The sequence below is a fragment of the Erpetoichthys calabaricus genome, chromosome 3 (genome assembly GCF_900747795.2).
Source record: "Erpetoichthys calabaricus chromosome 3, fErpCal1.3, whole genome shotgun sequence".
Lineage (NCBI taxonomy): Eukaryota > Metazoa > Chordata > Cladistia > Polypteriformes > Polypteridae > Erpetoichthys > Erpetoichthys calabaricus.
Window position 1 is genome coordinate 171,506,999 of NC_041396.2, and position 14,422 is coordinate 171,521,420.

General features: G+C 36.5%; 1 protein-coding gene across 1 annotated transcript in view; it reads left to right on the forward strand.

Annotated features, from left to right (window-relative positions):
- The window catches only part of pax1a (paired box 1a), a 78,524-nt gene that overhangs the window by 42,518 nt on the left and 21,584 nt on the right, over positions 1-14,422 (forward strand). Inside the window, exon 5 of the mRNA XM_028797525.2 lies at positions 6,652-6,708. Within this exon, the coding sequence (XP_028653358.1) occupies positions 6,652-6,704 (53 nt within the window). The 3' untranslated portion in view covers positions 6,705-6,708. The remainder of the gene's footprint in view (positions 1-6,651; positions 6,709-14,422) is intronic.

Here is a 14,422-nt window from a genome sequence, read left to right on the forward strand (position 1 = left end):
TGACTGTCTTATCCAAACATAAAGGATACTTGTCAGCTTACTTTAGTATGATGCAAACCTCATTAACATTTAAGGCAAAAACATTTTCACATTAGATATTCTTCCTTGTTCTGTGTACAAAGAGACCACTTCATTGTCAGGGGCAGACATTCAGTCCTATGTGGACATGATCAGAGTGCTACTTTGATGTCTACCCAGAGATCTGAAGAGATCAATTTGGAGAGAGAGATGACACAATGATAGACTTCAAAGCAGCCATACTGAGTGGTTGGTCTGAGTAGAAAAAGGATTGTCCCATTTTTATACACAACTACTGGACATGTTGATCTTGACAGAATCATATTTAAAGGCAATAAGTACATCATACAAGCAGGCCTCAGAAAAAGATTCTCCACAAAATCCATGAAGGTCTTTTGGGTGAGGAAAAGTGTATGAGCAAAAAAGGTCAAGTATTTTTTTAGTATTAATCGGGACATATTCCAGGTTACAGCTACCTCTGAATTGTGTGCCATATTTAGGTAACAGCAACAATCTGAAACACTTTCAAGGCAACTTGATCCAAGATGGCCTTATTACCAGGCTGTAGTAAATGTTTCTGACTTTTATGGAAAAAGCCATATAATAGCATCAGATTAGTGCACTGATTAGTGTTCAAACTACAATGAAGTACGAACTATATAGTCAGCAACTCAGTAATAGTTTTCATGTAGTCTGTTTTTGCATTGCATTGTCTTTACAGCTAATGGCTTGCAGTTCTCCAGTGCAGAGTTCTGGCAGTTCTCCATAGAGTAGGGTTTTCAGCATGACACCTCAAGCCCCAATTACCTCAGATCTAAAGGCCTCGCAGAGAGCTCAGCGAAAACAGTCAAAAGGCTAATGAAAAAAATAAGCATGTGTTAGCAAGGAAGAACTCACAAATAGTCTAATGATATATAGCAGTGCTCCTCTGGGGAATGAATTTTCTCATGCGCAGATGCTAAGGAACAGGAGGACACAAACAGGATTACTGTTTTACAAAAACCTACACATTACACCACTTTTGGCTGAGACTAACCACAGCTCGGAGAAACAAAAAAGATAAACAGAAAAAAATGCATGTCCATAAATTTAAGAATATTTCTAATTTAATGCCAGGAGAAGCTGTAAAACTCAGGGATCACAACACCAGTATATGTGCAGGGCACAGTGGAAAGGCAGGTTATAACACATACATACAAAGTTGTCACCGAAATTGGTTATGCTATATGGAGAAATCAATTAGACCTGAAAATCCAGCCAAACATCACAAATGTGACAATACCTGACATAGCAACTGAAACAGAAACGAGCACAAACCCAACTGAAAAGCCCCAGCAGGCAAATCTGGACATTCCTAAAAAACAGAAAGGAACAAAAACCTTTACATAAGACTGATACAAACAATGTAAAATAACAGCAAAGAAAGAATAAAATTTGTTAAGGGATATTAGAAGGAAATAATTTAGTAACAGCTCACAGTGTTTCTAAGTTGAAGATGTTATTGCTGAGGTATCCAACCTACAATTTTCTTTTGAAAGTGGAGAGATATCATGTTAAGGGAACTACATATCCCAAAAGCAATTGAGGTTGGGGTGGTTGTAAGGGCAGAAAGAAATCCCATAGGAATCAAAAATCATAAAAGAGATCTCCTTAATATCTTTTTGGTTTCTCCTAGGCAACAATGAAATCAGAATTAAATTTATTTTGCCTCATTCTTCTCAAATTTTTCTCCTGAGAAAAAATCCCCTGGTATTCCCACAAGTGTCTCCTCTTGAGTTTCAGCAGAGAGCTCAACAAAGTCACACAGTAGGCTAGATTTTCCAAGTGTCTTCAAATTTTCTTTCAATTTCAAATTATTTGCATTATGTGCTCAGTAATACATTGCAAAATCTACAGGCAGTTGTTTATGGTAATAAAACTGTTTACTATGATTACAAAACTGTAGTCCATGGTTCCAAATAATATTATTAGTTGCTCTGACTTATATTTCTGTGTGCCAACTAGATCATACTCATTCAAGAAGAACAGGCAGGCAGTCTGGCACAGTGGTTAAGGCTTTGGACTTTGAACCCAGAGGTGTTGGGTTCAAATCCCTGTGTGAGAAAGTCACTTCATTTGCCTGTGCTCCAACTGGAAAAACAAAAGAAATGCAAAGAGAATTTTCTGCATCTTAACGTCAGCAAAACCAAGGAACTGCTTATTGACTTTCACTGCACCAAAGATGTCCGGTCACTATTCAAAGAGTGGATATAGAGGTGGTCCACTCCTATAAGTACTTGGGGGTCCACATTAATGATAGGTTGGACTGGTCTTTGAACACAGAGGAACTATATAAGAAAGGGCAGAGCAGGCTCTTTTTCCTTAGGAGACTGCATTCCTTTAATGTGGGAAGTGACATCCTTCACATGTTCTATAACTCTGTATTGGCCAGTATGATTTTCTATGCTGTTGTGTGCTGAGCTGGTAACATCACTTCAAGAGAGGCCCACTAAATCAACCAGTTAATCAAAAGGGCACTCTGGACCCCCTGGAGGTTGCAGTGAAGAAGAGAATTAAAACAAAACTGAGTGTGTCAGGAAAAACTAATGGGGCTCCTTTATACCAACAGTAATACACCTGCATAATGCCCCATTGTGACTGTGACTTCCAAGTCAATAGTTTTCTTCCTTTTTAATTTTCTTGCATTACAGTCATTTTTGTAAGTGTGTATATTTACTTACTTACTTATCTATTTATGTATTTATTTATTTAAAGAGCATCTGTAAAAAAACAAAATTCCGCCTGGGGGCAAATAAAGTTCTATCTGTCTATCAAACTATTCATTCATGAAATGTGAATTAATTTTTTATTAAATTATTTTTAATCATGGATGGTTTCCATCAGCTCAGTAAAGCTATATATAATGAAATAGATAAGGTGAGGTTTGAGGTGAATACCCAGAGGTGGAAGCTTTAGAGCAGATTATACTCTTCTCTCTTTTGTGTGCATCACTTCTGAACTGCATTAAATTTACTTCCTTTACGTGAATTGTTTGCATTTTATTGGGAGCAAAAGGATGCACCATTACAGTCGTAGGATACTAGATCAGCGAAAATATAACAAAGTTAAATCAAGCTACAGAGATGGCAATGATAAAAGCACTTATGTGTAGATATACGAAAATCTTCTAGTTGATCTCAATGTCTTCCAATCTGAGTGCCATTTATTACTCTCAGTTCTCACAGTGACAGTTGTAGCCAAAAATCATCTGTTACTTACCAAATGAGACATGTAATGAAGGAAGGACAACATCCATTCAACCATGTACTGCCATAATCTTAAGTACTCCATTTGTTATAAAAAATGTAATTTACGTTTGACTGTCACTATGAGTCTCAGCAGGAGTCACTTAAATCATCTCCAGATTGAGGTAATGAAATGCAAACCACTGCAATGAAAAAACTTTAGGTTTTGTTAGAGCTCACCTCCCAGGGTTTGGATCAGCTCTATCACTTTCCTATTTATTTTTAAACAATATGTTCATGGGCCCATCATGATTAATAAATATATGACAGCTAAAAGTTGTTCCACAAATATCATCACTCAGTCCTATTAAAAAGAGAGAAGTGTTTAAGAAGCAGCTCCTTCTCCCAAGAAAGGAAATTGTTAAATAAATATCTTGTAAATGGCTTGAGTAAAATGACAAATAGTCCTGCAACTAAGGTTGTGTGGTAGTAAGAACTATAATTAACATACTACACTTGGTGTTCACTTTAAAAACAAAACATGTTAAATGAGAGTGTCAAAACAATTAAGGTAATGATTATGTTTATCATAACAGTTCATTGAATGTAGGACTCCTGAGTAAGTTTTATTTTAATTTTCCTACCAATAAAAACAGAATAAACAGTAAGAAATGCATTAGAAATAGAAATGTGCTTCTGAGTACTGTAGTGTCAAATGAGCAACAAGTAAAGAAAAATTAAATGGTTGATGCTTTAAAGCTAAGGCTGACGGATGCCATTTTGCTTTTACAGTACATGGTAATTTATGTTTATGAACTTGTTGACTATTCTTACTTTAATCAGTCCTGTTTAAATTATTACAGATCTTCCTCAACAGCTTGAATAAATATTTAAAATATTTGCTGTATACTTTTTATGTTTTCTGTAAAGGATTAAGACAACTGAATCATTTTTGACTAGCATGGAGAGCTTTATAATAACACTAAATACAGTACATTTCACTATTATATTTCTTTATTACTGTACATTCAAGGGCATTCACGCCATCTAATAAGCTTAGTACATTTTAAGTCAATGCGTGCTGCAGTATAAGATGTTCCTTCAATTTTTTTTATTTGAAAGGAAATTGAATTTTAGTTCCTACTACATTTACTTGCTTCTACACTTACTGTTAGCTCTTTGTTAATAATAAAGAATAATTAAGGTGCAGTGTGTTTACACTATTGAATTTGACACTAATAACATCAAAATTAACAAAACTGAATAGACTTGTAAGTTAAACACAAAGCTATACATCTTAGTCATGCATCGCCGTGTGCTTCTGATTTTATGCAGTGTTTTAAATGTATTAACATTACATATAATATCAGAGTAGAAATCCATTAGTCAAAGAGTGGTATTGAAATAGGGTTGGTATTTAATAAAAAAAAATAATAAAAATATCATGATTTGGTTAGGGCGGCACTGTGGCGCAGCTGCCTCGCAGTTGGGAGACCTGGGGACCCAGGTTCGCTTCCAGGGCCCTCCCTGCGTGGTGTTTGCATGTTCTCCCAGTGTCTGCGTGGGTTTCCTCCGGGCGCTCCGGTTTCCTCCCACAGTCCAAAGACATGCTGGTTAGGTGGACTGGCGATTCTAAATTGGCCCTAGTGTATGCTTGGTGTGTGGGTGTGTGTCCTGCGGTGGGTTGGCACCCTGCCCGGGATTGGTTCCTGCCTTGTGCCCTGTGTTGGCTGGGATTGGCTCCAGCAGACCCCGTGACCCTGTGTTCGGATTCAGCGGGTTGGAAACTGGATGGATGGATGATTTGGTTATTCAGAGAAATTCAAAGAACACCAAGGCTTAAGCAGTGTATTAACTTGTGCGTTACTGAATGTCTGTCCTAATAAACACGCAATATGCTACCACTCTCCGGTGCCAATCATTTTTACTGTATACAGTACTTGCCTTCACAGAGGCTGCACAAGTTTTATCTTATTTTCAGATCTAGTTTGTTCATTCTGATTTAAAGGAGTACTGAAAGCCTAAAGCATGTTTTCATATGTTATGAAGTTGTGATATACACTTAACTACATTTGATAGCAACAATTAATAGCATAATATCATTTTTTTTTCCAAAAATGCCAGGGAGGACACTGCAAAACCTAATTTATATCTTAAAAAATATGCCTTTGAGATTAATAAAACATCACACTAGAACCATTATGCTGCCTTGGCTCTTTGCAAAGATAGTCATTAAACATAAAAAAACAAAAGTCATAAAAAGAAATGACCATCACAATGTTGGTTGTCTCAAAACACAAAATGAATTGCTGTTCCCTTTTAGGAGAAGAAAGCAGACTAAAAGAAACACAAAGCAGCTAATGTCTAATTTGTGGGCCAGCCGGAAAGGCAAAACTTGAACAAAGACATGGTAGCTTCTGCCTTGTTAGGTTCAACAATCTCAAAACTAAGACAAAAACAAGGCACTGGAAAAGGCACAAAACATAAGATCACTACCACCTAGCTGGTATGAGACTGTGCTAAAACAAAAGAGTTGCCAGATGGCTAGGGTGGGGAAGCAACACTGAAAAAATAGGTATAGCCCAGTTACTGAATAGACACCCATAACAAGGGAAAATAACTTCCTGGAACTAAGCACTGATATCAGTTATAAGTGGGCTAGTGCATTTTAGTGGATATCTGTTACATGCTGTATGGAATAGTTATTTTTAAGAATACATTCGAAGCTCAATTGCATGCATTATTTTTCAGTTCATTTCATATTAATTTATTTAGCGCATTTAAAGGACAAAAATTGTTATTCAAAGTACTGCACAATAAAACCAAATAAAACAAACCAAACATCTAAACAAAATAAAAGAGAAGTGTAAAAAAGACACATTTTAAAAGGAATAAAACAACTAACAGATTAAGAAAGCAATAGTAGGAGAGACCCACAAACAACTGACAGCAATACAAAATACACCAAGACAGAAAAACAGCTGAATACAAAGTCTTTAAAATATCTCAAAAGCCTGAGAAAATAAATAGGCTTTTAAATTTGACTGAAAAATCTTTATAATTTAATAAAGGATGGAAGACTATTCCAGAGTCTTGGGGCAGCTAAAAAGAAGGCCTGGACACCTTTAAACCTCAACCGAGAGCGTGGAACAGTTAAAAACATCTGATCAGAGGACTGTAGAGCTCTAGAGGTAGAATGGAGGCTGACAAGGTCAGAGATATAGCTTTGGGTTATGCCATGGTGATCTTTAAAAATGAAAAACGAAACCTTAAATTCGACTGTGTATTTAACAGGCAGCCAATGCAAGGATGCGAGCACAGCAGTGTTTAACCCCACAAACATATTTGGAAAGTTATTTAACTTGCTATTTCTTATTTAATTGCCCTTTTTTGTTGTTTTTTATTTCAGGTATCTGGCATTTGCAGATAAAATCAGGAACATATAGACAGAATTTTGCCTGACAAGGTAAGTGTTTTACATATTGAAGCAGGGGCCTGAGTTGCCTGGAAAGCTTGCATATTGTAATCTTTTTAGTTAGCTAATAAAGTGTGTCATTTTGCTTGACTTCTCACTATATATTCATTAATATTGAGAAGAATTTCAAATAATCCTACTGATAAGGTTTCAAAGACGGCTGTGGGACAAGACCTTATCCACAGTTGTTTAAGACTGCAATCCAAGGTGTAATCCATTTATGATTGAATTAGGAAAATCTATGATATTAGAACATTAGAACATCAGAACAATCTAGATGAGAATAGGCCATTCAGCCCAACAAAGCTTGCCAGTCCTATCCACTTATTTCTTCCAAAATAACATCAAGTAGAGTTTTGAAAGTTCCTAAAGTCTTACTGTCTACCACACTACTTGGTAGCTTATTCCAAATGTCTATTGCTCTTTGTGTAAAGAAAAACTTCCTAATGTTTGTGCGAAATGTACCCTTAACAAGTTTCTAACTGTGTCCCCATGCTCTTGATGAACTCATTTTAAAATAACAGTCTCGATCCACTGTACTAATTCCCTTCATAATTTTAAACACTTCAATCATGTCACCTCTTAATCTTCTTTTGCTTAAACGAAAAGGCTCAGCTCTTTTAATCTTTCCTCATAATTCATCTCCTGTAGCCCTGGAAACAGCCTAGTCGCTCTTCTCTGAGCTTTTCTAGCACTGCTATGTCCTTTTGTAGCCTGGAGACTAAAACTGCACACAGTATTCCAGATGAGGCCTCATCAGTTCATTATAAATGTTGAGCATAACCTCCTTGGACTTGTACTCCGAACATCGTGCAATATAACCTAACATTCTGTTTGCCTTCTTAATAGCTTCTGAACACTGTCTGGAAGTCGATAGCTTAGAGTCCACTATGACTCCTAAATCCTTCTCTTAAGGTGTACTCTTGATTTTCCGACCACCCATTGTGTATTCAAACCTAACATTTTTACTTCCTATGTGTAATACTTTACATTTACTGGCATTAAATTTCATCTGCCACAAATCTGTCCAAGCCTGTATGCTATCCAAGTCCTTCTGCAATTATATAACAGTTTTCAAATTATCTGCTAATCCACCTATCTTGGTATCATCGCAAACTTAACCAGCTTGTTACTTATATTCCTATCTAAATCATTTATATACTGTACATTAAAAATAGCAGCGGCCCTAGCATTGACCCCTGTGGAACACCACTCTTAACATCGGCCAATTCTGATGAGGTTCCTTGCACCATCACCCTCTGCCTTCTGTGTCTGGGCTAATTCTGCACTCATCTGCAAACATCACCCTCAACTCCAGCATCTTTTAGTTTAATACCCAACCTCTCATGTGGCACCTTATCAAATGTCTTTCTGAAAGTCAAGATAAACAATATCATATGCTCCACTTTGATCATATCCTTTTTTGCCTCCTCATAGAATTCCAGCATGTTAGTAAAACACGACCCCCCCTCTTCTGAACCCTTGCTGACTGTTCCTAATAATACCTGTCCTTGCCAGGTGTTGCTCAATCTTTTCCTTAATAATTCCTTCCATTAATTTTCCTGTGATGCGTGTTAAGCTAACTGGCCTATAGTTGCTTGGATCTGCCCTGTCACCCTTTTTATATAATGGGATGATATTTGCCATTTTCCAGTCCTTCCGAATCGCCCCAGTGCTCAGTGACTTCCTAAAAATATGTGTCAAGGGTTTATATATGTACTCACAAGCCTCCTTAAGAACACCAGGGTAAATATTATCTGGTCCTGGTGATTTGTTTGATTTCAGCCTATTTAATCTGAGCAGTACTTCTCCCTCAAAAATTTACAAATCCCTCAGTACCTCCTTAGTAGTTCCACTTACCTCTGGGAGGTTATCCACTTGCTCACTTGTAAAGACCTGAGAAAAAAGTTTAGGGCATCTGCTATTTCATTGTCTGTATCTTTAAATTTCCCTTTACTATTTCTGATGCTCTTCACCTCCTCCTTGACTGTTCTTTTACTACTAAAATACTGAAACAATCTTTTAGAGTCTTCTTTCGCCTTATGTATGTAAAGTTCGAGATGTACAAATAGTGAAGGCAGTGCAAGAACAGGAGGAGATAGCAGCAGGGATGTTGACGTGACAAGGAGATGGCAGTTTACACTGAAATCACTTTACATTTTTTCATTTGAAATAATGAGAAGCTAGAATATGGCCTAAAGCTGTAAGACAGTAAACCAACTAGACAGAACCATGATTCAAGAGAAATTCTTAAGGCTGAAAAGTCTATGAATCTGAACTCATAAATGATTAACAAAGTTTCAGTTCTTTAAAGAAAACAAATTCATTGAGCTAATAGGTGAACAGACTTGTTACAAGGAATGTAGAATTGCATAAAAAAAGAAGAAAAGTACTGTCGGAGAGCCAAAAACTTGCGAACAACATTTTCAGATGGCTTTAAGTTTAGAAGAGATGGTGCAACAGTGGAAGAATTAATGGTGACAGCATTGTACTGTCCACTATGAATGGGGAATGTAAAGAGCATAGTTACAAAGAGAACAGCTAGAGAGGTAGATTACTGCAAGGCAGAGGAAATCAACATAAACAAATTGCATATTCAAAGGAATATGTTTAATAATATTTAAAAAGAAAGGTTTTAGATATTCAGGTTAATTACTCAAAGTGAGTTTTATGAAGATATTTACAGGCTTGTGAATGTGCAATCACAGATGAAATGATGCAAGGAAAGCAGAAAAGATGTGCATGGCTGGAGATGAGAACCATTTAAGAAATTATTATGCAAGTAAATTCAATAACCTCATAGACAAACAACTAGCTCATTCTATCTAACCATAATTGAGTTACACATAATTATTAATACTTTATTTAAAAAGCTTTATTAAAAGCTACCTACTGCTATAGGTACATGTGGTGGGAGTAGAGGGTGGCTTCTTAATCATGGAGGTCCAGACAGTGTGACATAGAGGCTAAAAAGTTAAACTATAAACGTGAAATGTATAGATTCAGAACCCACTACTGACTTACTATGTGATATGACCTTTTCCAAATCACTTAACCTAACAGTGTTAAAATTGTAAACATATGTATGCTGTTTTAATATGTGGAAATCACTTAAAGATGCTACTCATTCTGAAAGTTCATATTTCAAATACTTTTTTATTTTTGATAATTTCTGCTATTTGCATTAATATACAGTGCAGAAGGCTACACATAACATAATATGATAGCTCCAGATGATGTATTTTAAAAATTATTAGGGTGAGCATTACTATTGGAAGCATTTTAATGCTAGAATGGTTTGCTTTGATATTGGACCATTTTAATATAAAGCAGGCAAACAGTGGTTACCATCAGTGATGAGCAGGCCGATGCTTTTAGAAATCCATGCACATGGCTAGAATAGATGAAAGTCTTCTCTAGTTCAAAAGAATTTAAGGCAGAATCTCTAGCAAGATAGAATAGTACTACAAATAAAATTTCAGTTTTGACAGAATGTGAATAATTTAAGTATTGAGTATGCAGGTTTACAACATAAGAAGACAATTTTAGCAAATGCTAAAAGCAAATTTAGATATGAATCTGGTTTGTACATAACTAAATGATATAAAGTAACTTGTAACATGTTTATATATACAGAATATATATTATCATTATGATTTACCATGGTAACGATTCATTAATCATTTCTGTGCTTCATTTTTAACATTTAGCTGTGAAAAGAAAAAAAAACATGTCAAGTAAAAAAGAAAACTACAAATGAATTGTATGAATGAATGTGTGAATTTCCCCTTGGGGATTAATAAAGTATCTATCTATCTATCTATCTATCTATCTATCTATCTATCTATCTATCTATCTATCTATCTATCTATCTATCTATCTATCTATCTATCTATCTGAATCTCCGATTTTGTTTATAACTACTGTAGTTTTTTAAAACTGACACAAAAATGCTTTTTTTTTTGTTACTCGCACTACTATGTAAAGGTAAAACACTTACAATGAGGAATATCAAGTGATTGTTAGTTCTACCATTGATAATGTAGCTAAATAAACAATAGTTCTTCATTATTGACACAAGATAAATATTCTGTTCCTTTTTCAGGAACACATTAGGTCATGGTCTGATCTTTCTTGATTTTGAAATGTTATACATTTTTATTTTCATTCTCTACGAATTTTTATTTGTATTATGGTGACATCATTGCATCATTGTGTATTTATTTCCTATGGGTGCTACCATTTTATGTGGTTGTCTGCATGGGTGCCATGATTTTGTGTGTCTGGTTGAAAAAAAAAATCATAAATAGATGACACTAAGCTTTAAATGAAACCTTAAAAATATTTCTCCAGTATCATAAATGTTTTGCTTCATGAAGGTCATATGGTTTATGAGTAAAAATGATCACGATTGCTGTTTTGCTTTGCTGGTGTTTTAATTTTTTATTTTTGTAATTAATTCCACTTACTTGCCTTATCTCTGCTGTAATAAGACAAATGATAAGCATAAAGGTCTGAGGTGTTTAGCCCCATATACTGCAACAAATAAAGGTCAGTAATTCTCAACAAAATCATCAGACACATAAGGATAGGACAGCTTATAGGGTCGGACGTGAAATTAAACAGTGGGATGCTGGGAAAAGCATGGTGATGCATGGGAGGTTGACATCATCAAACGGGGACCAGAGGGCAGAAAGGGACCCGGAAGTGCTGCGGCTCTTTTAGTCCTCTGGGCAATATTATGGCAGCGGTGCTTTATTCTTTCATTCTTTCTACGGAAATAAGAAGAGAGAGGTTAGTACGCTGCCGTTGTCCCCTGGCACGACTTGTCGCGGTGCGCATCAGGTCCTTAAGCTGCTCCCCATGCGTTTGTGTGTGACACTGCTTACATGTGATCTTGTTGTTATCTTTGTCCTGCCTACATTACCCCAGTCTTGGTCATTTGTTCCTCTCAGATGTTGCCTTGATTCAATCATCAGTTATAGTATCAGTTGATACTTTCCCCTTTTTACAAAGTTTTGAGATTTTTTACAATTATAGCTGCTTTACCACCACAGCAACTTATTTTAGAAACCATGGACTTCTTAGAAACTCAGGAAATTTTGTAACATTCCCACAACAGAAACTCAGGTCATTTGTAGTTCCTGGTAGGTAGTTCTTGGTACTGTTTTAGGTCCTACTCCAGGGTATGTGCTTTTCGTTCAACCAAGAACTACTGCGAGTGGGGCTTTGGTGATGAATTGTGCTGATTTGTTGACCACAAGCACTGGCATCATCTTACAAATCTGTTAGTTGTTTGGACTTTGGAAAGTTATTGGTGAAGATGGAGCATGGCACTTCACGCTGCATCACTCTTCATAGTATGCATCACATGGATGCAATCTCTGGTGAACTCCCAATTGTGCTGCACTTCACATTACATCACCCATCCATCCAGTTTCCAACCCGCTGAATCCGAACACAGGGTCACGGGGGTCTGCTGGAGCCAATCCCAGCCAACACAGGGCACAAGGCAGGAAACAATCCTGGGCAGGGTGCCAACCCACCGCAGGACACACACAAACACACCCACACACCAAGCACACACTAGGGCCAATTTAGAATCGCCAATCCACCTAACCTGCATGTCATTGGACTGTGGGAGGAAACCGGAGCCCCCGGAGGAAACCCACGCAGACACGGGGAGAACATGCAAACTCCACGCAGGGAGGACCCGGGAATCGAACCCAGGTCCCTAGATCTCCCAACTGCGAGGCAGCAGCGCTACCCACTGCGCCACCGTGCCGCCCACATTACATCATTCTTCTTTGCATATCTCATATTTTACATAAAGGTTACAGTTCCTGTTGTGTAGTGAAAACAAAATGCATGAAAGTGGCCAGGGACAACAAGTGACCCAGGGCCTACATCATACAGGAACTCATTGGTTCCTGAAAACAAAGTTCCTACAGTGGGAATGTACCTACTGATTTTAGATTTGTCAGATATTGACCTTTGAGAAATTGTTGGATTTGTTGAATTTGGTATTGTCAGTTTTTTTTAAATTATTGTTTGTCCTTTGAAGAATTTATATAATTATAATTTTAATTGAGAATTTTGTGTTTTTCTAATTTCACAATTTAGAATTTTGGATTTTTGCTTCTTTATTTATATTAATGTAATCATTTAATTTATGACATTATTTTAAATATTAAACATTTAGTGTTAGGCATATTTTTTGGCAGTTTTGGACTTCCTCATTTAGAGTTAAATATTAACAGCAACTTTTTAACAGGTGAATATTGTCAGCTGTATTATAATACAGTATTGACAACATCAAAGGGCTTAAACTTTAGTCTTGATGATTTTGGTGCAATCCTAGAGCTGGTCTCTTCTTTAGTTCTGACATTTCCATACCATCTAAAATCTACCTATCAAAAAGTTAATTCATCTGCCTGAGCATAATTGATTGCTGAAAAACTTTTTAATGTCAAACTATTCAAATGTGTTATAGAGTTAGTTCATTCTTCTTCAACAAGTATATTAAAAAAACAAGGGAATATGACAATAAAACCAGTTTTAAGTTTATATATATTTGGCATGACCCAAGATTAATACATTTTTTCCCTAGTTTCCCGTTGGATCATCAGTGTTATTTCAAGTGACAAAGGTTTAAAACCTAATCATTAAATGGAGTCCTACTGTCAACAAAAGTAAGGTTTGTTACCAAATAATCTTTTATGCACAATAATTTTATAGCTTATAGGAGAATAAAAACTCAATCTAAAGAAAAACCATGGTTCACCACTAGCATTTTAACTTATTACCCTGAAATCTACAGACTGAATCATGAACAGCACATGTCAAGCTGAGGAGTTTTAAATTGAAATCTAGGTAGCCTGCATAATTATCCAGCTACTGGAAGATAAAGGAGGTAAACCAAAACAAACATAAGGCAGCTGACATTTAGGGGGCAGGCTAGGTGTTTGATTGAGGACCAGCAAATGCAATCATGAAGGACAGTGGTTGGCCATAGTTTGTTCATGGACTCCAACTGTGCTAGATATGTTCACAATGAAGACAAATAAGCATTCTAGACAAATCAGAAATATAGTTTTTGTAAGGGTGGCAAAGAACAAAATAATTCCACTGACAAATGAATAACATCTTAGCTCAGTGCAGTCCATTGTACAAAACTGCTAAAAATACTGTACTAATGCCATGTGCTAAACACAATCTAACAGACTCTCTAAACTTACTAAATAAAAAAATCACTTAACTGAACTTACTAAATAACAAAGGCACGTCTGCAAGGTCAACTGTGATTCTACATAAGTTATACAATTTAATTTCTGCAATTAGAGATTATGTTAATAGATCAGCATTCCTCAGTTGATTACAAATAAAGAAACATTTTTGGAAAGTGGCAAATACAAAGATCTGGCTGAGAATTAAACAATGCCTTCATATTGTGAGTTCAGTTATACAAGCTGTTCAGAGCTCAGCTGCATTATTGATTATGAGATATGGCCGACCATTCATCCCGGCCAACACCCCCAGGCCGCCAGATGGAGCCCTCCTTGACAGCATGGAGATGCCCCGAATGCCAGCAGGGAATTATGGACAGTGGACTTTTAATGCAACCCTGCTGGATACCATGGGGGCCGCCAGGAGTCGCTGCAGCGAGGCCCAGGGACTATTATTTGCCCTATAACCCAGAAGTGCG